At 40.3% G+C, this 26,988-nt stretch overlaps 1 protein-coding gene and 1 non-coding gene across 2 annotated transcripts in view; one reads left to right on the forward strand and one right to left on the reverse strand.

Annotated features, from left to right (window-relative positions):
• LOC111230456 (E3 ubiquitin-protein ligase DTX1-like) overlaps positions 1–17,639 on the reverse strand; it is a 35,219-nt gene extending 17,580 nt beyond the window's left edge. The window contains exons 1-3 of the mRNA XM_022757202.1: positions 17,455–17,639; positions 16,135–16,361; positions 794–1,008 (exon numbers count right to left, since the gene is read on the reverse strand). Coding sequence (XP_022612923.1) covers positions 794–1,008; positions 16,135–16,345 — 426 coding nt within the window. The 5' untranslated portion in view covers positions 16,346–16,361; positions 17,455–17,639. The remainder of the gene's footprint in view (positions 1–793; positions 1,009–16,134; positions 16,362–17,454) is intronic.
• Positions 17,640–18,591: 952 nt separating this feature from the next.
• trnat-ugu lies at positions 18,592–18,664 on the forward strand. The gene has a single exon. It is a non-coding gene; the product is annotated as a tRNA-Thr (tRNA).
• The last annotated feature ends 8,324 nt before the right edge of the window (positions 18,665–26,988 follow it).

Genomic DNA, 26,988 nt, shown 5'->3' on the forward strand with positions numbered 1-26,988 from the left:
TTAACAAATTATGTTAAGCCCTCAGCTGAGAATCTTGGGAGTAATTTTTGATCAGGATTTGTGTTTTGAACCCCAGGTGAAGAAATTTGTTCAGTCATGTTTTTGTCACATGAGAAATATAGCCAAGGTGAAGTCTTTTATTTCAGCCATAGATCTGGAGAATCTCATCCAAGCTTTTATTTTCTCTCATCTTGAAGACTGTAACTCTCTATACAGCTGTTTCAGTCAAAAATCAATCCATCTCCTACAGTTAGTTCAGAACGCTGCAGCTCCGCTCCGAACTCAGTCCAAACAATGTGTTCACATGAACCCTGGTCTCAGGATCTCTACACTGGCAGCTCATTTACTGGCAGTAGATTCGGTCTTGCCTTCCTTATATTTCTGAGCTTTTATCCCCCTATGATCGAGGACTCTGAGATCCTCTGGTAGTTCATTGCTGGTCATTCCAAGGTCTAGGGTGAAAACAAAAGGAGACGGGGCCTTTGCTGCCAGGGCTTTAAACTTTGGAACAACCTGCCAGAGGAGATCAGACTCTCAGAGTCACTTCAGTTTCATCTTCTTCACTTCTTAAGACACAATTTATATTAAAAAAAAAGGTTTTATTGTGTGATGTCTTTTTAATTTCATTTACATTTCACTTTGATTTGTTTGGATGTTATCTGTTTGACTCAAGTGAAGCACTTTGTTACTTGTGTTGACAAGTGCTATACAAATAAACAATTATTATTATCACCATTGTTATTTGGTAATGTTGGTTCTGTTGCTGATGTCCATGTGAAGTATTGAAACACACCTGTGTCATGTTCTGATAATCAATAAAGTAGCAGAAGCCGAGTGGTGTCAGGTCAAGGCAGGGCTGCTGGCGGTTGTGGGCACTCTCGATGGCTATGGCCACCTCCATGTCATAGGGCGTCCATGTACCTGCATCATTTTCCCATTCCCACTGCCAGCCCTGGCCCGGGGCCGAGGCTGGGTCATAAAAACTCCTCCGCACCGGACGGATGGTTCCTGAAAAAGAGGAGGAAATATAAAAATGTGCCTCAGTTAATTTCTCTGTCCTAACAAATTATAACTTCTACTACTGACCAGCACAGTTGTACAATATTAAATAAAAAGTACCTCTGCTGAATAAAAGACACAAGGTTTCAGAAGCAAAGCCAAAACAGTGAGGAAGCGAGCCAGTAGTATAGGGCTGGGCAATTAATCAAATTTTATTTTCAATTATGATTTTGGCTTCAAACTATAATGAAAAAAAGATAAAGGAGATAAAACAATCATTGTGCTGCATTCTGTTTCACAACAAATTTCATCCCCTCATCCACTTCCAGGTTATGTTTCAGCGTACATTAGCAACGTACATAGGAGTGAGTCATCTTGAGCATTTTGCTGGTTCAGGGTTGGGCCACCCTTTAATTTCCTTGGACTGAGTTACTGACAAGTATATGTTGACCAAGTTTACCAAAATGTTGAAATATGTTTTGGAGTCAGTACGTTGGCGCAGTGCACTACAACATAGTTGATCTTGTTTATTTTGATCTAATTTATATATACATTTTGATTATTTATTCATTATTATTTATTTCTTATTTTATCAAATTTTTAAAAATTACCTTTTTCATTTCTTTTTTCATTTAATTGTATTTCAAGTTGAAGAAAGTCCACTGTTAAAAATATTTTTTTTTTCTTAAAAGTTCAATAAATGCTTGGTGTCTCCAAAGTCAATGAGTAATCCTGGTAAATAATCATGATTGCAATACTGATCAAAATCATGATTATGATTTTTGCCATAATCAAGCAGCCCTAACATAGTAACGTCCGAAAAACCTGCACACAACCAACAAAAAAAGGATTAAAAAAAAAAAAATACTAGAGGAATGGTATGGTCTTTGGTCTAGATTAGGGCTGGGTTGAAAAAAAGATTTTCAAAACGATCTTCATTTGAATTATCCCATATCGGGTCCATTGAATGCACCAGTAAGTCTAAAGGCAAATGTTTGGTTGCATTTGCAGTGAAGAGCTGGACAAAAGCAAAGCCATACACAAGATGTGAAAGAAGAAGCTGATAGAAGAAGAAGCCATGTGTACCTTTTTGGTCCAATCCAAACAAACATTAATATTTTTAATGCAGCAGGTTAGAAGAACAATTTTCAGCTTTAGTTCTCCGAGAATCTCATTCATATCCAAATAAAATTGGTACTGTAGTTGAAATATCTCTAACAGAATATATCAAATCAACTCTAATGGGAATTTGCATCGAATGGGGACCTTGTGACAATGTGGTAGTGCTCGAGTCCAGGACTAGATTTGGGATAGCAGTGGCAATACCCAGCCCGAGTCTACCTCAGAGAATGATGAAGAGGATCTTACACTCAGTGATCATGAGGGATTAAGCCAAGCCAAAGACAGTAGTAGCCTGTAGCTCACAGACACCACATACACAATGGCTGAAATCACCTGACTGTCACAAAAAAATCTAAGCAAGGAAATAAATGATTAACGCTCCTCCTCTTCAACAATTACTATTTCCTCCCTTGAGAAATACGACACTTCATGCCAAGTGTTAAATATGCAGACCACTAATCTGTAAAACATCTCTGTATAATTAAATCAGTATTTACATGGTACGCTTCGCATTCTCTGTCTGTAATCACTAACACTATATATAATATTCTATTAGATGCAGATTGAACATCTGGGGGTGTTGTAGCTCCTTGCTAAAATGGCTGAGGGGGCATCTGCAAATAGAGCTTGTCAAGACTGCCAGCGCTGCAACATACACTGCATGTTTCCATTGATCATGACTAATGAATCAATCCTAAGAACAATTCTGAAATAAAAGTAGATTTTGTAGTGTGCTATAAAATTTTGTTGTGGAAACTACAATTTACTACATTATGTTACATTACTCCCAGAATGAAGTCTAAAATTCTTGGGAATGACAGCTCTACCTTAAAATCCCATTCTCATGTATTTCAGTGTGATGAAAAAATTAAACAACTTGATGTGATGTGATTTCAATACCGAAAAAAGATGTTAAGCAACATATCTGTTTACATATTTCGTTTCCATTCAGTCTTAATTTAAAATGCTGCAAAAAATGTGAGTTAGTTGGGTTTCTATTAGCTATAAATAAACAGCCTGCCTGCAGGCTGATCAGAGATGGGCAAGGAGTCCTGAAAATATGTTTATGCAACAACTAATGATAACAGAGCCATGATGTAGTCCTTTTAACTAGATGCATGATTTTCATTAAAATACTTGGGTGAGTGGGTAAACATATCCATTAGAGTCATGGAGGTAGGGGGATGCCGGTCTTGTGATCCTGAGCCCTGCAGAGTGCTGAGTTAAAAAGTTAAAAGGAGCACTTCATCCACTTTGCTCCTTATTTCATATTCATATACTCATATGCTTGTGTTTTCACTTTCAGTTCAACACGTCACTGACAAAGGAGCTGCTAAAAAAAAATCTAAGAACAACTGAATAAATAATCAAAAACACACATAACTAACCAGAACACAACAATGTCTCTCTGTCTCCTAGTGGGACAGAGGGGTGGGGGGAGGGTCCCTAAACCAACCAACCAGAAACTACCTCTGTCTCCAGGGGTAACGGGCTATTCAGTCAATGCCAGGACAAGGAGAGGAAGGCGTGTGTGTGTGTGTGTGTGTGTGTGTGTGTGTGTGTGTGTAGGGGTGGGGCATGGACACACAGACATCAAAAGGACGGGGTTGAATGGATGGGGAGCTGCATTTGTTTGGTGGCGACAGAGACAGGGACAAAGTGAATAATCAAACTGAGATATCACCCACTTTATTGTCTCTGTAGTTGTACAATAATGTATTTGCTGCAGTAATATCTAAAAAGGAGACGCTAACATGCCAATAGACCACTTGTGAGGCATTACAGCAAAAGACAGAGATATGCAGGAATGATATGCAGTGAATGAGAAAAAGATTTTTAAAAAGCGCCTGTGAAAGTATATGAACCTATCCTCTTCTCCTCTTTCCCCAGGAACCAGGAACCTTTTGAGGAACTATGCGCGTTTCCACCGCAGGAACCAGGGTCTAAATTTAGTTCTGGGGTAATTGATCGACCCTCAAAAAGGTACCTGGTCGGGGGGTAGTACTTTCCAAAGGTTCAGGAACTTTGGGGGGTGTGGTCTACAGTGCTGAACATTTCCGACTGGTCGAGTACTTGCTGCATTTTATTTCACCCGCCATGTTTAAAAGTTCGCAGGGAGTGAGCGAGTGAGCGAGCGAGCAAACACATTTTCCACACTGCGAAACAGGTCCAGGAGAAGGTAAAAAACTGAAACAGGTCTTCAAAAACATAAAGGACCACAACAACAGGAGTGGCTAGGGTTGCCACCAGTCAGGGATCGTCCTGTATTTTAAAATAAAATGCTGCCTCCTGTATTGAATATATACCGGACGCAATTAAGTTCCAGGTACTTTTTGGTCGAAACGCGGCTTAACTCTCTGATGCATGAATCCAGAGCAGCAGGATCCACTCAACCTAAGTGATTACTATGTGAAATATAGTTTCTCCCTCAAACTCCAGAGTCCATTCTGTAAAAGAAATTGCATTATGGAATAATGTTATTTCTTCAAGGTTTATTTAATGCATACCGACACATTATGTCAAATAAGTCATACATTTTTACATGGACATAAAAATCTCTTCAGAATGCCTAAATTCCAAGAATGTCAGGACACAACCGAGGTGTGTGGAACAGATGCACCCGCACCCAAGGACTCAAAGGCTTTGTGGTTGAATCTGTCCGCCACTCAGACTACTTTCATGATTATTCCTGTTTATCCAGAGTCATAAAATATTAACTAGTTGTGTGAATTTTGTCATCATTGCTATGTCAAGTCTTGAGCTAAGGCTAAAAAGTGCGATACCAATATATGTGTATATTTATGCAATGAGCTATTATTGTCTGAAATATCGGCCTAACCGTATATGATACTGTGTTTCACACGAATTACATTTAGGTTATGGTGGGCCTGTTAACCCACTGAGCTCCATGGAATGAGGTCATGTTAAGCCGAGTTTAAATTTGAGAAAGAGATTTGTGGATGATTAATCAGTATCGGATACCATGATACCATAAAGTGAGATATCAGCATTGGTAGATGAATGTATACAATTTAGATTCGAGAAAGGAAAACCAGACCTTTGTGCAGTTCAACAAAATGTAATACGCTATAGTTAGAAGTTAACGAGCACAAAAAATTCTGTGTGTGTGTCTGTGTAATTGTGTGTGTATATGAATGTAGGTATGCTAGGGTATGTCCCATGTCTACAAACCAACACAAAAGATAAAAGCAGGTGTTAGTGGCTCTGACAGTTACAGCTGTACAGTGTACGTATCTGTCTATGTGTTGTACACAGCAGATCTGGCCAGCTGTTACTTTCACATCAGTCACAGTCGGAATCAAGTGCAACATGCCTCAATGTGGCCACTCCGGATCTACGCACTGGTTAGACCGCGTGTTTGTGTGAGTGCCAGGTTTTAAATACATGAATCATCTTTGCTTTGTCCACTTAAAAGAAAATTCTCTTAAGTTCTTGAATGAAAATTGTACAACATCTGAAAGGTGAAACAACTGCCTTCAGGGATCGACCTGAAGGTAGAAGTAAACATGGGTAGTACAGGTAGCAGTTGGGGATATTGCAGTGTGTGATGTGCATGAGAAAGTGGGAGAGGACAAAGAGGCCTGGGGCAGGTGGCGAATGTTCTCTCTGCCACTGGACAGTCAGAGTGACAAGCTGAAGTCCACACATGCCTGTCGTTCCGTCTTGTGGGAATGACAGGTATAGTTAGATGTCGTCTGCATAGCAGTGATATGAGAAGCCATGCAAGCGTATAATTTGACTCAAGGAGGTTGTGTATAGTGCAAAGATAGGAGCCCACAGTACTGATCCTTCGGGGGAGAGGATGGGATAAGGATGTTTGTCCTTGACAAGGCACACTGACGAAGTACCCAGTGAGATAGGATTCAAACCAAGAAAGCGCTTTGCTCAAGATGCCCATGTCAGAGAGTACAGATAGCTGGATGCAGTGGTTCACCATGACAAAACCTGCTGATAGACCCAGCAGGATAACAACCGAGGACTGAACTGCAGCTGTAGCTGCCCTTTCGGCTTCTGCTAGACTTATTTAAATCAAGGAGGGCATTCTGTGAGAGAAATTCTGAGACCTGCTTGAAAACCACACTTCCTATATACTTGGGTAATGAAAGCGGTTGATAGTTCTTAACTTGAACAGTGTCAAGTAAAGGCTTTTTGAGCAGAGTTGTTACCTGTGCCTGTTTCAATGCAGTGGGAAGTGTTGCCAAAGACAGTGAAACATTAATCATGTGCGATTGCTGGCACAATGGTGCGAGATATGGTTTGCAGTAGATTTGTGAGAAAGGGGTCCAGCGCACATGTGGTTGGACGACTATAGTCAGCAGTTTTGACATGTTTTCAGCGAGAAGGGTGAATGACAGAAGTGATGCACCCTTTACCTGGGGAGACTGAGCAGGGTGTGAGAGCAGAGGATTGGTATATATCTTTGCCTTTCAGATGCACTATCCTCGGAGAAAGGGCCAACCATCAAGGGTGATGTGCCCTTAACTGGGCGAGACTGAAAGAGACAGAGATTCAGAGAATTGGCTATGGATGGCTGCCACTTTTTCAGTACAGAAGGAGGCAAAGATATCAGCTAAGCAGTTTGTGTATATTGGGTATCATGGAGGATTTAATCATGTTTTGAAGGTGGAAAATTGTTTCAGAATGTCTGTGCTACTGCTTATCTTATTATTGTAAAAAGCTATTTTGGCAGCACTGATGCTGGATGAGAAGAAAGATAGGAGTGACTGATAACCTTTGAAATCAGTGGGGTCACTGGTTTTACACCGTTTTCTCTGCACAGCTCTGAGATCAGTATGCAGCTATAGGATGGTGTCAGTCAACCATTGGTGAGGCAGGTTAGAGCGAGCCAGTTTGGTGGATAGAGGACACAGGCTATCCAGACACAAGGTTAGTGTAGAGCAGGGAGACTCTTGCATTAATGACCTCTAGTGTGGAAATGTGCTAATAGGAGGTAGGGTGTAGGTGAGCACTGAGGAAAAATGGGTGGGAGAAAGCTACGGAGCTTGTGACGGACAAACTAGAAATGGTGGAATGGACGGCCGTTCGGTGAGGCAAACAGTGGAGTGAATTAAATAGCAGTCAGAGAGGTGCAGAGGTGTGACTGGTAGGCAGTTTTTGGCACAATTGTGGCTGAGAGTGCGATCGTGTTCTTTACCAGCTTTGTGAGTCGGAGGGCTACAAACCAGTTTTAGGTCAAATGAGTATGTTGGGGACAGGAAGTCTGCAGAGCTCAGATTGTTTAAGCCATGTTCAGGAATGGAATACAGTGGTGAGCCGAGATCATCCACAAAATCACTGATTTCTCCCGCTGGATGGTAAATGGCAACCACAGAAACTTTTACCGAAGCGGTCACCATAACTGCATGGTTATTTGGAGGAGACAGCTCAGTGAATTTGTATTTGTTGAAAATTGAGTGACCAGTTTTGCCTCCTCAGCCGGACAGACGGGAAGAATGGGAGAATGTGTAGTTATTGGAGAGCACAGGTGGGATAGCAGTGATCTGATTTGATCCTAGTCTCAGTTAGCGCCAGAAGCTCAAGGAATATCTGGTTAGCATAGGCAGAAATTAGATTAGCTTTGTTAATTGCAGACTGGCAGTTGCATAGCCCAACAGATAAGGAGGCACATGTGGGTGAGGGTTGTTGCAAAGGCTGGAGGTTATACAGATTTCCTCTTTTGGCAAAGTGATACTTTTTGCATTTACCCGAGACAGCAAGACTGGAGTGAATGCACATAGTTGCAGTGGTAAGTATGGACTGAATTTACTTTTTCTTGCTCAGGGCAAATAGCACGTTCAGAGGTAGACTCACTGCTTTTACCCCAGTAGGTTTTCACACGAAGGCTCTATACATCTTTGTCTCTCTGTTTGCCTCCCCTCTTTCATTTATCCCAAACATGAATGGAAACCCTTAAACCTGATTTTCCATCCAGCTATCAGGACCAAGTTTTATCAAAAAAGACGCATTAAAAAAAAAACTTTTTAAAAGTTGCAGCAGTAGTCAGTCTTATTGGTGTTACAAGGTGTTACAGGGTGTTCAGGCTCACACTGATTAAATAAGTTGCCTATCTGCCTTTTTCTGGTTGAGGAAATGGCAAGTGATGTATAATATGGGAGTCTCAATAAAGGTTTAAGGTCTAATTTGAAATTGACACCCCTGAGAAGGTCACACCATCTGAAAAATGAGGGCTTGTACTATAAAAAAAAAGACTGAAATGAAGAACAGAAAGACAAAGCCAATGCCCAGAGGAAGCTGAATTAAATGGCAATGGAATTGTTTTCTAAAAGGTAAAGAGAAGATGGGAGTGAGGAGGAAGAGGGAGTCAAAAGATGAAGTAGAAGCATGAGATAAGAGAAGAACATAGAGACTGAAACAAAGGGGATACGATCACAGATTATCTAGAAGGTCAAGCTGACCTGGAGTGACCAAGACAAAACTTCTTTCACACACTCATTTCACCTCCTCTTGTTTAGTACTTTTTCATCACTTTCCCATACCCTCTGTTCCCTTGTTTCCCTCTTTTGATTCGTTTATCTTATCCCTTCTACTGTCTGATGCCATACATTCTTTTGCCTTCACTTCTCCTTTTTGCCCTTTACTAACACTGACTCAGTATATTTATACATTTGTCTTACTGCTTGATTCCCTCTTTTATTAATCCCAAACATGAATGGAAACCCTCAAACCTGATTTTCCACCCAGCTGTCATGACCATGTTTAGTAAAAAAAAAGGTGGATAAATATTAGAGTTGCTGCAGTAGTCAGTCTTACTGGTGTTACACAGTGATACACGGTGTTCTGGCACACACTGATTGCATAAGTTGCCTACTGACCTTTTTGCATATTTTTATAGACATAAAACCCATTTGGCTAATTTTTGTGTATCAGCGGCAGAGTCACATTCAATACTACTTATCAATACTTAGACAAAGAAATTATAAACTGAAAATGTCTGCTCCATACAGCAGCAGAGCACAATTACATCACAGAGTAACACAGTCTTATCACATGATTAGAGGAGAGTTGACCAACAAGACAACGGCAGATCATTTGGTGCAAAGTGAAAAGAAAAAGCCTGTATTTGGCAATATTTCGGGATAGTAAACCCAATGCCAAAAGGAAACCTGACAACAATATCATTAATGTTAATGCAATCTGCAAAGTTTGTCTGATGGCAGCATCTGGAGGTACCACTTCTAATCTACAGATATTAAGCCAGCACGTGTCTTTTCTTTTGAAATGTGCGGTGTAATCGGTTCATTATTACCTGGGGGGAAAATTTCCACACCATGGCATCTGGGAAAAAATAAATTTCAATGTGCATTTCATTACCTGGATTGATGGTGGTAGTATTTAGTCTTCACAATCTACTTCCTGAACGAGCACAAAAAAAATCAACTATCAAATCTGAGTGTCAAAAGCTGAGCCCGACATTTCCGTTTTTAATTATTTCTCCCACACAAATTAAAATTTGAGTCTCTAACAAAAAGTTACAGCCCCAGTGGGTACATCATTATCATAGTTACCCAGCAACATTATATTTGGTTAAAGAAAAATTACACTGAGCATAGATGAGATAGAAGTAGTTGTTGCCAGTCATCTTACATTAAAATGACATTAAAAGACAAAATGAATGGTCAAAATTAAAAACACTTTGGCAAACAGTAAATTTTTCTGCTATCATTACCATTACACTGCATTACATTATACAATACTTTGCCTCCCTGTAGCCTCTCTAAACCCCATCACAAGTCATCAGCCACAGAAAATACTGTATGTGTGTGTGTGTGTGTGTGTGTGTGCGTCTCTGGTGTTATGCCTGGACAGTGTTTTACAGTTATGGATCTGGGTTATGGGCAGAAAAGCTGTGACTGTTCTGTTTGTAAGTGTGAAGTTACAGCTAATGGTAACGTCATAGACCTTTTTGTCATGCTTTTCTTTTTCCGGTTTGGGTTGGATGTGTTCAAAATAAAAAAAAAACCCAGGCTAAGAATATTTGTTCATGACTACAGTGGGATCCATGATAATGCATCAGTCAAATAAATATTAATGTATTTCTTCACATACAGTAAATCTGCTGCTAGTGTGTGTATTGTGGACAGTGAGTGATATCCCCCCAGAGGCCTCACAGTAACAGTAACTCGACACGCAGAGTTTCACAACAACAACTCAGACTGTGACCCCTCTTCTCTGGGTTTCCTTCCCATTGTTCCCACTGCGGTGATTTATGATGCCTCCACATAAAAAAAACAGGCAAAAACACGCAGGATCCAGTATGCTAACTTGACGTTAACTTAGTTCTACCAGTCAAGGAACTATACTCATCAAAATCTTTATTGTGATATTGCTCCAAGCACTCACACTATTGAGATCCTTGCTTTTTATTGTTATTAGTGGGGTAGCTGACAGCAATGACATTGAGATCCTCCTGCTTTATTGTATGATTGAGGCAAGCAGTTAAATCTTTATTATTCTTCCTTTTTCTTCCGTACATTTTTGGCGCACCACTAGTTCTACAAGCTTGAAGCTAGGAAAAATGTTAAGCATGTTTAGCAGATAGATGCAGAGACTTTTGGTGCAGATATCTGTAAAAGTTGATTTTATACGAATTGTTTTATAATTTTTTTTTCCTGAATGGTTTTCTATGGGGAATAAGCAAAATATGATGAAACATGAGGAATATAACAGAAACTTTAAAGGCTAGAAAACAGTACGTCAGTGTTTCACGTGCTCAAAAATGTTTGCAATAGCAATTTAATCGTTTTAATCGATTTATAATCGTTTTTTATGGGGAATTAGCAAAACATGATGACACTTAATGAATCATGAATATCTCTAAAAGTATAAAGGCTACAAGACTGAAGATTGGTGGACAGCTTCCCCACACTTTAATGCTTCATCGACATAAAAAATGGTAGCGATAGCAACAGCATGTGGTGAGAATTTAGCTTAGAAATTATTGCAAAATGTTGTATGTCTTGAACAACCAGTCAAGTTGCAGGAAACATGGTCACAATCTCTCTCCTTCCTGAGGAGTGTTGTACAGTGTTGAAATGACCAGAAGTGTTAACATTATGACATCACGGTGAAGTTGATCTTTGACCTTTTGGATCTAATTATTATTACATCAGACAAGTGGTCCAAGTCTGAAGAAATTCTCATCATGTTCAAGAGAATGGGAAGGACTAGGCCGCCACCGGCACGGAGGCATAAAAGCATTTTGCAAAATTCTGCAGGGACCGATAAATTAGCAAGCATTTCTACACACATCACATTTACATGCACTTCAGTAACCAGGCTAATGTGTCCTCCTCTGTAAGCTAATGTGTATGCTGTATGCTAAATTTCACCAATTTAAAAAAAAAAAAAAAAAGATTTCAAATGGAGTTTATATAACAGTGCATATACATAAGACCTCAGGGCTGGGTACTTAAACTTTTCATTATTAATGAATGCTGATACAATACCAAGGCTTATACAAAATACAATAAATTATGCTATGTTTTGAGGCCTGTAGTTATGCTTTCTACAAAACCCCTTTATTTATTTAACAAAGGTAAACAACCTCCGCAATGTTAAATATTAACACAAAAGGTCATAAAAATCTTCTAAATGCAATAGGCTAAAAGTTAATGCTGCACGAATAAATATTCTATAATTTATTCACAACAGGTCAAATGTGTAATGTGAAAGGAGTCACTCTTAGTGATAAACCAACAGAACATTATCACACAACTCTGCAGTTCCACTCAATAGTATTGAGTTTTTAAAATCCTCTTTAACCTTGTTTTGGTTTTACAGCCGGCAACTTCATTGTTTAATTCAGTCTCATCTCTCTGCTATGTACACACTTACGTCAGTACAAAAAAAGAACATATTGAGGACATGAGGATGAACACCTGGCCTAGCATTAACAGCAGTGCAGCAATGTGAAAGGAAATCCCGGAGGTGCATCTTTGTATTCTAAATTATTCAATCCAAAGTTGCACCAAGACTGACACTGACAATAAAACTGAGAATATCAGCTCCTAGAATTCAGGTTTGTCACATGCAGACAGCTGACCTTTCTCAAACACTTTCACTTTTTTTTGTTCACTCTCTGGAAAACCTGTGTGCTCTTTAACTACAGCCTGCAGTATGGGCCAAAAAACCTTAAGGAACTGTAAGCCTTAACCTTAAGGAAGCATCTTAAAAACACATGAACATGTAAGTGCAGATTTTACAGTAACCAGATCACTGCCGTGCATGGAAACTTCTAAACCTTCTGTTATAACCTGCTTTGCCCCTATAACCTGGGTTGCTGTGCATGGTAACATAGTCAGGGATAATGTTTGGTTCCCCTTTCTTGTCTTTACAATTCACCTCCTCCTCTTCGTCTCTAGGGAGTCCACCATCTAAACCCTACCCCCTTCTACCATGACCCTAAAGCCACAGGGTGTTGTGGGGGTCTGGGAATGTTACTCCTTCAGCAGGAGCAGCTGAAACGAGAGGAAGAACATGCTGCAGGAGCATGGACAAAGATGCCCTCAAACTCTGAAAAATGCCCCTCAAAGAAACCCATGACAAATTTGTCTTTAAAGTAAAACAAAATATGTATCTCCCACTTTACCAGCACGTCAACAATTGCATTTACCTAAGCATATTTTTATTTCAAAGGTCACACCCTTGTCTTGGTAAAGACCAAGTTGTTTACATTTAGTTAGTTTGAATAGGGTTAGGCATTTGCTGACAGTGTGGGATTCATTTTTCCAACCTCAAAGCTAGTTCATGTGATTTTTCAATCTTCCATAATTAATAACTGGTTTAAGCATAACTCTCCTGCTATTGTTTTATGAAAACAGAAGCGTATTTGGAGTGTATTGAGTCAGCAAAACATTCATAAGGGACAAGATATATTATAATATACATTTGGGGTTGGAAGTTTTATATATCCCATCTAACCTGGAACACCTCTCTCCTGAGTAATTGTAAGTGAGAGTGAAGCTAAAGCTGTAGGACTGTAGACAGGAAGTTAATCTACTGTCTGTCGTTTCTCACATTCAGGAGGAGCGATGTGGATTGCGGCCTTGCTGTGGAACAGCGGACAAGCTCTTTTTTTCTTGCAGGGTCAGGGAAGTTTGACCAACCAGTCTACATGTGTTTTGTGGACTTGGAGAAGGCTTACAACCGTGTGCCCCAGGGACATCCTTTGGGTGTACTGTGGAAGTATGGGGTACCAGGACAATTGCTATGAGCCACCCGGTCCTCTTTAAACCAAATAACATGAAACAAGCTGGAAATTATATGGTATGTACCTTAATCATTTAGCTGGGTAGCAGAGTATTCCAGAGGTCCCTCACCCCAGCAATGTTTCTTCCCACTTGGGGGATCCCGAGGTGGTTCCGAGGTGAGAGCTGTGTCTGTATTCTCGGTGCAAAGTCAAACACATTTTGCCCAGAAATTGTTGGAAGTTTTATATATCCCATCTAACCTGGAACACCTTGGGACCCCCAAGGAGGAGCTGGAAAACATTGCTGGGGTGAGAGACATCTGGAATACCATGCTACCCAAATGATTAAGGTTCATGTTATACAGCTCTCTCACTCCCCACATTTCCTGTCTGCCACATCTAACAGAAATTAAATGCAAAACTGGCACAAGAAAAAAAGTTCATTCACCCTGCTATGTGGATGCTTTCTACATTGTTCCTTGCAAATTCAAAAGGAGCTAGGAGAAATGAAGGATCTGATATGAGATGGGTAAATCCTAGTATTTTGCCGACCCAAAACTGGATCTCAAGTGGAAAGGGCTCTCAGTACCCAACTTTATATTTGACTGCTCCCTTTTTTGTCTTTCTTCTCTTCATCTTCCACTTTAGTGAACTTGTAACAACTGTGGCCCCAAAACCTAACAACAACCCCCTTCTGCCACAGAGGTCTGTTCTGCTCCTCTGAACCCTCAGACTTTCACCTCGTGTGTGTGTGTGTGTGTGTGTGTGTGTGTGTGTCTCACGGCAACAATGGAGTAACTCACATCTGTTCAACAAAGTCCAACAATGGTGGAGGGGCAAAAGACAGAGAGTGAGGAAAGGAGAGGGACAGAATACAGACTATCTCACTCCGTCTGCAACCCCCACCCCACCCCCCCCTCACACACACACACAGAGACACACACACACACAGAGACACACACACACACACACACACACCCCACCCCTCCTTCTCAACACACACTCATCCTACAATATGTCAATGCCAAAACTGAAAGACCCTTGGGACTTTTGCCTACTTTCAAAATTAAACACTTGTACAAGAGAGAGGGAAACTAAACACTTCAACAACAGAAAGAGGCAAAGAAAGAGAGAGGGGAGAGACAGAGGACAACTAACGTGGACTCCCTGCTCATCAGGCCTTGAATATTCGTTCCACAGAATCAAGGGTCTTCTGTTTCTGTTTTCATGTGAGGGGTGTGCAGCTGCTGTGCGCCTGTGTGAGTGTGTACGTGTGTGTGTGTGTGTTTCTGAGTGTAGCGCTTGTGGATAAGAGCTAAAGAATGCTGCTAACTCAGTGGTGAAGTGGTCATTTACAGCTGCCCCAGATCATCATGCTGTTGGATCTCAACACAACACTTAGCCACCACATACACTCATACTCTCTCTCTCTCCCTGTCTCTCTGTCTAATTGACAGAATTCACACAAAAGTCTTTACATCAAGTAAATCAACAGATCACCACACAGACATATTAGAAATTTCAGTGCATAACAGAATAATTTGTAGCACCAGTAGATATTGATCTAAAGTAAAATAGCACCTGATACTGTGATACTGCTTTCTCTTTGCCCTGTATACAACTAGGTTACATAGAAGGCAATTCCTGCCAGAGGGTCTATGACCCACTCCACAACAAATAAGGTACATTTTAAAATAAATGTTTATGATCCTATGTAACCTGAATGAATGGTATCAAAAGAGGCAATCATTTCTCGCTCATTGAAAACTATCCAACCACTATATTATGTTACAGAGAAGAAATTAATTCTCTATAACATCACTGCATTTTTTACCTCACTTAAAACTTACTTTAAGGCTCTATGCTACAATCCAAATGTGAGCATAAAAAGTGTCCCTATCACTATATGTTAAAACAGGACTGGATCCTGCTATCACTGACACAGTCTACAATTAAAACTACTAAGTTATTATTGTTTTCTGGTGATATTATGGCTGTGTTTACATCAATGATGACTGCTGTTGTGGCCAATATGTGCAATTATGACATTTTTTCCCCTAGAAATAAAATGTTTCATGCCAGTGTAGCTCAATTTTAATTGGTGAGGACAATTATGGATTGGGTTGTTAACAAGTCAGCCTATACTAGTCACTCTGCTGACTTTGTTGACAAAAAACTATTGGAGTTTCTTTTCTAATCTGTGCCACTACTTAGAGCTGCACCTACATAGATCATTGGATCAACATTGAAACTCAAACTAGGTTTTACCGTTTCATTCTTTCAATCCACATTTTAGTCAAAACTCAACACAGTTGTCCCCAGATATAGCTCACTATCACCATAATGTGTATTGGTTAATGAGACTCACTGATCACATTTCTATTTAGCTACACTGACCAAGACATGGTGCATTGCAGTCTACATTTGTCCCATTAGGTTAGACCCAGATCTAGACATACAAAGTGCTTTGCTATGCTAATGGTCATATCATCTGAAACTCACGTAATATTCCAATTTTTAATGAGACATGAAGATAAAAAAAAAAAGCCATGACCAATAGCAAGCAACACAAAAATACCAAAGAAACTAATTGTACAGTGGTGCACAACACTTTAAGATGCTACAGTTCAATTCAAAAGCCAGTTGTGGCACTCTCATATATTACAAGTTAAGTTTTGAGGCCCCCCACCCTGAATAAAAAGTCCAACCATGTCATGTTTACACAGTACATCCTCTCCCTCCACCTGCATCTCTCCCAGCACCTTCCCCTCTCCCAGTCTTACCTGTGTCCTGTCTGAACTGGTGCATGGACTGGAGATCTATGATGTACGGCGAGAGTCGGCTGTCCACCTGGCCGAGGACCACGCTCCCTCCGCGGGGGTCGCTGCTCCGGATGGCCGCCTCTATCTGGTGGGAGACGGCGGGGCTGTAGGGCCGCCACCGGCCGTGTTCGTTCATCCATTCCCACACCACCACGGCAGAGGCCAGGAGCATGTTGTTACCGCTGGCCCTGGAAGGGGAATGAATGATGAAACACCAGGAAAACACTTGGTTGTCTGCTACAAGTACCAAAGCCCCTCCGAGATGAGGGATTTGTTCGCCAAAATATAGCCTGCCTGCTGGAAGCAGAGGCCGAACACACAGCAAACAAGGTGGCATTTGCACACAAGAGTCTTTTTTATTACGCTATCCATTTTAATCTTGCCCTGTCTGACTGTGGGCTTTTAACATGGTGATGAATTAATAAAAGGCGACTGTGCCCAAAAGCTAAAACAAATCCAGGTTTAGTATCTTACATGGAGCCGCGGCTGAGCTAACGCTGGGAGACAGCGACACATTCTTCAACGAAGATCCGAACTCCTCGCATGGTGAGGGGGAGAAGGAAATCACGGTCTTTGCTCGATTGTCTTTGTTTGAACATTAACACGATGTCAAAAATATCCACTGACTAAACAGACAATAAAGCGGTCTTAAAACCGACACACGGATAGCTTCTTCGGCGAGTCGTTTTGTTTCCAGCCGACGGCCTCTTCGCTTCATGGGATTCCTGCCACGGTGGAAGAAATCCCTTCGGTGTAGGGAAAATACCTTTAAACACCAACTCGTCCGTGGTCACTTCTTGTGGAGCGAGAGATACATCTACCAGCATATAAATCACAGCAGAGCCAGCCTCGGCAGTGTGTAGATAAAGATTAATGTGTGTTTTTTATCTCGTAGTTCGGGGCCTAGTAAACCGAAATGTTGAGAAAGTAGTGGCTTCCAACAGCGCAACCTCGGTAGAAACGACTTTCCAACCCGGGAAAGAGCAGAACAGGTTCAACTGGTCTGGATCCCGGGAAAATTAAACACAATAATGAATGTTTGTATTACAGACAAATGTAACTAACGAACTGTCATATTTGGTCCCAGGGCGATGCCTTTACGTGTTGTTACACGTAGGCTATGCATCATATTTATAAGTTTTTACTACAGTGTTAATATTAATTGTAGTGTTAATATTCTGATGCAGCAGCCTGATGGTGGTGACACTGTTTATCTATCTACTTAGTTATGTGAAACTGTTTTCACCACTGCACAAAAAGCAACAGGGTCTGAATACGCACCTGTTAATATGAATTTCTGGGTCCACTCTCCTAGTCCAAGACTTTTGGTACAAAATCCAGGACCGCCACAGACCTCTTAGTGGGTTAAATCTACCTTTTCGGCTCCACCATGGCTCTTCTTTCTCCCCCTCTATCCTCGGTGGTCGCACATGCGGTCGCACATCTTTCTCTTTATAATAAAAAGCAAAATCCACTCAGAGAGGAATCTTTTTCCTCTAAGAGGTTATGGGTAAGAAACTGGTATGTCCATGATGAGTTGAAGTAAACTCCACGTTTATCATTATGCTATCCTTTCGCGTCCATCTTTATCACGCAGTGGGGCAACCTCGTATGTGGCTTCAGGGGACTGAACAGTCCCCCGACTCTTTCCCCTCACCACGCCCAGAACCCCCCCCCCCCCCCCGGCAATCGAGGGCCGACAATCGATATACAAAGAGTGGCTCCCAAGACATTTCATGCCAGGCTCCCCCATGTTGATAAAGCACCGTCGACTTCTACTTTTAAGACTTTATGTGACCTACTTTTATTAGATTTTGACAATTTTTTTCTTAATTGTAATAGAACTGCCATCATTTAAGTGAAATGCGATTAATACCAGGCTGAAATTATGGTACGTATGTTGCAGAAGCATCAAACTTAATTTCTCCTTAAGCAACTTTAAATTTCACCAACAGCCAGCCTCTTTATTGTGAGTAATGTGGAGAGTGGAGACACGCACTGTTTTTGAAGGTGGTTACATTCTCCCACCTGGTGGATAAATGGGGAATCTCACCTCGATTTATTGAGGCAGGTTACATTCGAGAATCATGAATGTTCAATGCAGATCAAGTATTTTTTGAGGGCGAGTATACAATATCATGGCTTGAGTTAATGTTACCAGGCGTATCTGTAACTTTAATACCATATCTGGTATAACTTCAATAGAGGCTCCTATTCTTACTGTCTTTAACCGGGTTGCCTATATAAGCTACTTCTTCATGACAGTGAAGGTTGGGTGCGTTTTCCAGCGTCTACCACGCAACAGAGATTGAGTTTTACCGTCATAATATGTAGAAAAAATTAATATTAGCAGTAGCAGTATAACATCAATGGAAACATCTAGTTAAGAGGATGAGATAGTGACGTCTGCGCATCACCGGCTCCATAGCTCAGGGGTTAGAGCACTGGTCTTGTAAACCAGGGGTCGCGAGTTCAAATCTCGCTGGGGCCTAATGTCATTTTCGTTTTATCTTGAACATGATACTGCGCTCACTTCATACATACACTCAGTTGCTAATTTATTAGGCATGCTTTGCTAAAGAACTCTAATAATACTTCAATTTAATAACAAATTATATTATTATTTTATCTCCACTACAGTCTTCTGCTCCTGGCTGATGGTCACTACACTTCTGAATTTTTATCAGTGGCCTTGTATGCTTAGAGTAGGCTAAGACATACTGCTATGATCTGAAAAATGATCCAGTGTCAGATTTGCGGCAGTAACAGACAGGTGTAATGAACTGATGCTCCTGTGTATGTAAACCAGAGTGGAACGTGGTGGTGGAAGTATTCAACACTGAGAATGTTTTGCCAGTCTGGAGTTGGCTTTGACATTGGATTATTCAAGAAATACACAGAAAAGGTAGCTAATACTATTTGTGCATGAATTCTATGTATTAATAAGTCCAGCAAGTTAGGTGAAACATTTTGTCTAAGAAGTACTAAGTCCAGTAGCATGGATTTTTTGAACTTCTGAAAGAAATGGTTTTTAGCCTACGTCAAAGTTTGGCAAAAAGGCTTATTCTTTTTCTGTGGAAGGAAATTTAATGTTGGATAACCTAAAAACTACACAGTAAAAGCAGTTCATAGTATTTCTGCAGTCTATGAATAATAGACTTATAAGTCTAGTATAGTAGACTTATAAGTCCAAAAATGTTAGGTTCATGAGCTACTTATGAAAGAAATGGGTTTCATCTCACATTATAGTTAGGCGAAACGGCTTGTTTTTGTTCTTTGATGCTGAAATTCTCAGAAACTACACAGTAAAAGTATTTGTGCATGTAGTCTAAGAGAGTCTAGGTCCAGTATAGGTGTTTTGAACTATTTATGGCAGAAATGGGTTTTATTCCACATCATAGTTAGGCAAAAGGTTTTATTTTTGCTCTCTGGAGGGGTCTTTTGACACAGTGAATCACTCAAAAACTATTTAGTTGAAGTAGTTCACAGTTTTTCTGAGAAGTCCTTTGTACTGACTCGCTGTATTTGACTTGTTCTGTCCCTCAATCAGAAATATTGGAAATGAAACCCCACACCATATTGTACATTCTAGAAGTATCTCATAGATAGATAGATAGATAGATTGTATATAGTATATAAACACTCTTTTTTACATACTTTTTTTTGCTATTTTACTTTTTTTTGCATTTTTACATTGAGTATGTTTATATAGCCTACTCTATATATATATATATATATATATATATATATATAGCTGTGCTTAGCTACATGTTATGTTTTGAACATGTGACCTTTGTACAAAGGAACATGTGTCACCAGTAGAACGCTGCATGAGAACAGACCATTAGAACTAGAACCACTGCTGTTGTGCTTCCTGTGACATCACAATGGAATAACTGCAGATCTGAAGGTGAACACACTCCTCACCTCATTCCCACCTGAAGCACTGGAGAGGTAAGACCACTCTAGCTGTTTCTGCTTTAACTTTTCTTTTTCTGTTTAATAGAACCTTAATGTGTTGGACAGTTAGTTAGTTACATTGCAAACAACACTGCAGTGAGACGTGCTGTAATCCGAAGATGTAAAAGGAAAGGCACAATGTAATTTCCACTTGTAAACTTTGCATGTGTGCAAACTTGACTGAATTTGTAGTAACTTCACATTGACTGAATGGTTTAAAAAATCCTTTCAATTGTGACATTGTGCAATTTCAATCAGTCATGTTACAGAAAAAGCTTCTCTTTAACTAATTGTAAAAAACAATTCACACAATCACACAGTGTCATAGAAGCATGCGATACCTTCTATAGGCTACATATACAGTCACTTTAAAGTCTGTATAATATTATATATTATTCTTGTTCTGCATTTTGTCTTGAATAAGCAAATTAATTAATGTTAATTACATTACTAACAAAAAACACTTGGAAATGTGGGTTTACTCAGTATGTGTGGTTTTAATACTGAGGCTCAGTAATGCTGTAGTTACCAGTGAGATTAACCTTTACATTAAAACAATTACAGTATGATAAGATAAAGGTAAACTGCATTGTTAAAGAACAAACAAATGTCTCCCTGTGTCATGTTAAAGATGTGTGAGTTTTCCCTCCAAACTGCTCTGATGATTTCATTTAAATTTTGTTTAAGGCTCTGAGAGGTGAAATCAAACATTAGAGAAAAGTCCATAATATCCATTAGAGAGCTGCAGGGATGAAGTATCCAGACGCTATCACCCTGGTTCCCTCCACAAAAAAGCCTATGGGATTTTTACATGGGCTGTTAGATCATTGCAGAAATAAACTGAGTTTATGATACTGACACATTTTGTTCAGCAGGATAATCTGATTTTTGAAGCCAGAACTAAAAAGCTAATGTTAGGCTATAAAGAAACTACACCACGGCCACATGACTTCACCATCACTACTGTCACAGGACGCAAAACATTGCTAGAGTTTTATTGTTATGATCGGGTATCTTGTATATTTTGTTATTTAAATAGTTTATTTTGTGCGCTAAAGAAAGCGATGGACAATATTGATTTATTGATTTTTATTTGATTCATTGCTGTGCGCTACAAAGGCGATTATTATATTGTGATTGTGTTTATGGTTTGTTGATTTATTGTGTGCTGTGTTAGACTTTTACCCGCTTCAAACGTAAACAAAGGCACTTGTGGCTGCAGATGGACACACCTGAGCCTCATCACATCAGTGCTTGCAATCACCGGTTGTTCCTCCCAGGCTTTTTAAAAAGGAAAGCACCAGATACCTGCGGGACGTTGGACTGAGCACAGGTCGCTGTCGCCTTCTCCTCTCACTCTCCTGCTGCTGCTCCTGGACTGGATCCACACTTCCCTCCACGGTGTTTCCCTGGCTTGGTGAAGAAGATCTCCAAACTCTAGATCAACGCTCGCAATCCTCCACGAAAAGGAAAGTAGTCAATCCTCCTCGCTGGGTGTGTGTGAGTTACTCTGTGGGTAGTGTGGTTCCTGTTTTTTTTACTGTGTGTTGAGGGCAGCGGACCTGGATGACGGAGAACGGCAGCATGTTGAATTGATGGGCATTCACGTAATGTTGTAAAGGAAAGTGCATTAGTTAAAGGCCAGATTGACCCTTGAATTTGCCGGCAGTGAGACAGGCTGGGCGCTGATTCCACTCTTTCCCCCTGACAGCGGCAGACGGCGGCGCGGGAATCCTGGCACCGGATTCACGGAGCGGACTGAAGGCGCAGGGAGGCTGCTGGAGCGGGCCCTCCTCTCCCGGCTGACAACCAGGGCGACGAGGAAAACCCCGGGCGGCACGACAACTGGACTGGACTGTCTGGTATTTTAACTCACAGAACTCAGTGACTGCCTCTGAGACTTGGACTTTTTTTATTTTTATTAAAAAAAAAAAAACAAACCAAACCCTGATTGTTTCATCTTATTGATAAAGCAATTGCATTTTAAACTGAATATTTAAACATTTTAACTCATCCGTGCTTCTCATTGTGTTAGTGTGGCCGGGAATCAGAACATTCAATTAAAGATTCATCTTTAATTTGGTACATAAGTGGCCACACCAACACAATGAGAAGCACGGATGAGTTAAAATATTTATTTTAAAAGCAATTGCATTTTAAACTGAATATTTATCAATAAAAACATGAAACAATCAAGGTTTTTTTTAATAAAAAAAAAAAAAAAGTCCAAGTCTCAGAGGCAGTCACTGAGTTCTGTGAGTTAAAATACCAGACAGTCTAGTCCAGTTGTCGTGCCGCCCGGGGTTTTCCTCGTCGCCCTGGTTGTCAGCCGGGAGAGGAGGGCCCGCTCCAGCAGCCTCCCTGCGCCTTCAGTCCGCTCCGTGAATCCGGTGCCAGGATTCCCGCGCCACCGTCTGCCGCTGTCGGGGAAAGAGTGGAATCAGCGCCCAGCCTGTCTCACTGCCGGCAAATTCAAGGGTCAATCTGGCCTTTAACTAATGCACTTTCCTTTACAACATTACGTGAATGCCCATCAATTCAACATGCTGCCGTTCTCCGTCATCCAGGTCCGCTGCCCTCAACACACAGTAAAAAAACAGGAACCACACTACCCACAGAGTAACTCACACACACCCAGCGAGGAGGATTGACTACTTTCCTTTTCGTGGAGGATTGCGAGCGTTGATCTAGAGTTTGGAGATCTTCTTCACCAAGCCAGGGAAACACCGTGGAGGGAAGTGTGGATCCAGTCCAGGGACAGCAGCAGGAGAGTGAGAGGAGAAGGCGACAGCGACCTGTGCTCAGTCCAACGTCCCGCAGGTATCTGGTGCTTTCCTTAAAAAGCCTGGGAGGAACAACCGGTGATTGCAAGCACTGATGTGATGAGGCTCAGGTGTGTCCATCTGCAGCCACAAGTGCCTTTGTTTACGTTTGAAGCGGGTAAAAGTCTAACACAGCACACAATAAAACAACAAACCATAAACACAATCACAATATAATAATCGCCTTTGTAGCGCACAGCAATGAATCAAATAAAAATCAATGAATCAATATTGTCCATCGCTTTCTTTAGCGCACAAAATAAACTATTTAAATAACAAAATATACAAGATACCCGATCATAACAATAAAACTCTAGCAATGTTTTGCGTCCTGTGACACTACCACTAAACTTCAACTTGTAGTTCGATTTAGCTCTGACCTCTTCTACAAAAGCCTTTCCTCTGACACAGTATAAACACAACGAGGCTGTGAAGGTGGACTGGAGAGTAGATCAGTTTTCATGTTCAATGTGATGATGTTTAACGTCCCTGACAACCTCTGTAGTCTCATTTAGATGCTTGTTAGCAACCAACCTTTTTTCACAGACGTAAAAGCTTAAAGAAATCAGGACTGGAGTATTTATTTATATATTTTATGTTGTAGAATAAAATGTAAAAATGTCTTCTGCTTGTGTTAACCACAGACCTATACAAAAACTCATAGACTTCTGGACTAGGAAACTGCAGGTGCTAACATGCTAACTAATTTCTGGGTTGTAGGACTCATTCCTGCAACTTTTTTTCTTCTTTGTCCTATTAACCATCCTATGACATATATCTCATAACCCATTTTTACCCTTTATTTATTTAGTTTCAGCCATCAGGCTGATCCTGATTCAGCTGTCACCGAATCCAGAAAATCAGAAAAGACTGAAAAGACAGAAAAGACTGAAACTGTGAACACACAGAGCCTGACAAATATTTATTAAAGAGCCTTAAACACACAGTAACTGTGAAATGTCCTCAACTGTTTTTTATTCCTGCAGCCTCACCACTTTCATAAAGCCCATGATTTTAACCTCTCTTATGTTAGCTTCAGGTGACACAGTGCAGCAGCAGGAGTTCAATATGTGAGGCAGCAGTCCATAAGGAGGCAACTGCTTAAGATCAAGAGAGAGAGATCAAGACCAGGCAAGGGTAGAGGAGAGCGAGCGGAAGACCTGCAGGGAGGTAAGCAGCAAGATAACCAGACAGGGGGGGTTAGCTCTTTTGGTATTACTATCGCCTATGTCCATTGTGCACCAACATCAGCATTTGGCGTTGTGTAGCATGTGGCCCCTCAACACATTTTTCTCAATGTTGGAGAGCTCAGTGTAGAGACAGTACAATCAGCTGCGTCACATGTTCTCCAGTCACCAGTCTTTATGCAGCTCCACAAGGTGACAGGAGCCGGATCCTCCATGCAGAACTGAGAAGTTCTGCATGTTGAGCCATAAGCCTCTGTGGTACCATGAGGTAGTGGTGGGGTAACTGTGAGGCATGACAGTGAATCAGCTGAAAAGGGAGGAAAGGGGGGTGGGGGGGTCAGCTGAAGGAACCAGGGGAGAATGACGAAGGAGAAAGTGGAGAGGAGGAGGAGGAGACACACAGCTTTAGTTACAGCTGTCTGCTCCTCCCCCCTTTCTTCCTCCCTCTCTCGACTTCCTTCTTACTCGTCCTCCCATCGACAGCCCCCCCTGCAGCTGATTCACTGTTAGGGCTCACAGTTAACCAGTCCCTCCAGGATTCCGCAGGCTTTTTTCAGGCTTTTATTTGGGAATGTTGCGGGCTAAAATACCTGATTGCGTGGCAGCTTTTCTTTGCAATGAAAGTTGCAGTGTTTTTAAGTGTGTTTTTTGCAATGAAACTGCAGGAGAAAATAAAAACTGAGAAAATTGTTGCTATCTTTTTTTGTACAATTCATTAAAAATGGAAGGCAACTTTTACCAGTGAGAATAAATCCAGTGCAGTGCAGGTGGTGACCCAGTCTTCACAAATCTTAGAGGGAAAAAAAATATCTTAATCACAGGCAGGGCTGATCTTTATAATAACCTCATGAATTTATGAATTTATAACCCCCCACCCCACAATCTCTGCTGATGAAACAGCTTCATCATGAGTGAATGATGAATGAAAGGAGGTTTTATGTCTTTTCATCTTTACTAAATAACAATTTAATTCACTGAGCAGCTCAGAGGCTACTGGGATCTTTTAAGGTGGAATGTTTTTCTTGAGTGTTGCTTGATGCGTGATTGATGTTTGGAAATCAATCAATACACCTTAAATGTCAATATGACAACTTTGACAATATTTGTTTTTATCAGCTCTCTACATGAGAGACTCTTGATGATCCGATCTTCAACTGCTTAAAATGTACATAAATATCAACCGGATTATGTGAACCGTAGATATTTTATTTTTTATTTGGTTCAATTTGCGTGAAATTATGATGAGTTATAATCAAATCTGCTGGTACTGGTTAACCTACACTCTAAGATGTGACAAGTTGAGCTTACTTAAAAGAGTCTAGGAAACCGATTGCACTAAAAAAGGCAAGTAACTATAACTAATAGTCTTAAGTTAAGTTTACTTCATATCTACTTGTCAAGTTTACTTTAAATCTAATTATATTAACTTAAATTTGTGAAGTTAATTAAACTTAAAAATAGCAAGTATAATGAACTTGATCTTTCTAAGTGTTACCAACTTAAGTAAACCAAGTTAGTTAAACTTAACTGAACAGTTGTGTCTACTTAATTTTGTCAAGTTACTTAAACTTAAAAATAACACGTATAATTAACTTGATCTTTGTAAGTGTTATGAACTTAAGTAAGCCAAGTTAGTCTGACTTAACTAAACAGTCGTGTTTACTCAGTAGAATCTAGGAAACCGATTGCACTAAAAAAATCAAGTAAGCAGAACAAAGAATGATAAGTTTGCAGGTTCATTTTATTATTGAAACAAAATGTAATTCTGTGCATCTCAAGCCAAGGCCACTGTTTGTGGAAAGAAATGAAATCACAATAAAAACAAATATGTAAGCCTTGTAAAATATTTTTTTCTAAGCAAACTGTAAATGTAGAAACATCTTTTTTTCTGACATTACTTAAGAGTTCAACAAGGCTCCTTTTCCATTAAGCTTCAGCCAGCTTTCAAGTTAAATGAAACAAAAACTGTGTTTGATCTGTAATGAACAAATAAACAAAATTCCAAAATAGGTAACACTAGTACTATTTAGTTACCGAGTCTTTTGTTTAGTTCACTGTTGTAATATGAAAGTGGAAGTAAACTTTCCATGAGAAAAGATATATTCTAACTCTTTTCTATTTTCATGTTGACTGCCATCAAATCTTTCTGTAACATCCATAACATTTAGGGGTGGTGTGTCCCAACATTTTAAAACAAACATTTGGATAAGTACACAAAGAGGTTCTTTGCAATGAACTGACTCATTCCCTGACTTCTCAAAATGACTCTGATCTATTTTTAAATGACTGCTAATGCCACTTACACTCAATCAAGCTTTTATTTACTAAACTTCACAAACTGGTTTAGATTAATCAAGATGGGATTCAACATCCAACAGATATCCCACAAACTGGGAGACTATAGAAATTTAAGTAACCAAAATCATTCATCTGTGACTGACTAACTTACTAAGAGAGTTGCAGAGTTTAGTTGCAAATATGTGAGTTTAACACTCAGATCAAGTAGCTACGCTTCAGGATCCCTTCCAATTTTAAGGGTTTTCCGGCAGTACTCTCATCTACTGCAAAAGAGCATTTTTCAAGCTCTGAAGTTTTGGTCTCAAGTTGCCTACACCCAGGTTGAGCATCACCCTCTGAATGAAATCAAAGGTGTTCTTTAGTCTTTTTGGATAATCCAAATGAAGCGCGTATATTAGTCCAAATGTAACACAAAAAGCTTGTGCATGGCTTCCAAGGTCGTCCATGACGATGTTACCTTCCAGTATGAGAGCAATGCTGGAGGGTTCAAGGTGCAGGGCATGTGGACCTGGCTGCTGTCCGTCTTCCGGTATAACAGTTAATACCCC

Source organism: Seriola dumerili, unplaced genomic scaffold (genome assembly GCF_002260705.1).
Source record: "Seriola dumerili isolate Sdu_G_001 unplaced genomic scaffold, Sdu_1.0 BDQW01000267.1, whole genome shotgun sequence".
Taxonomy (NCBI): Eukaryota; Metazoa; Chordata; class Actinopteri; order Carangiformes; family Carangidae; genus Seriola; species Seriola dumerili.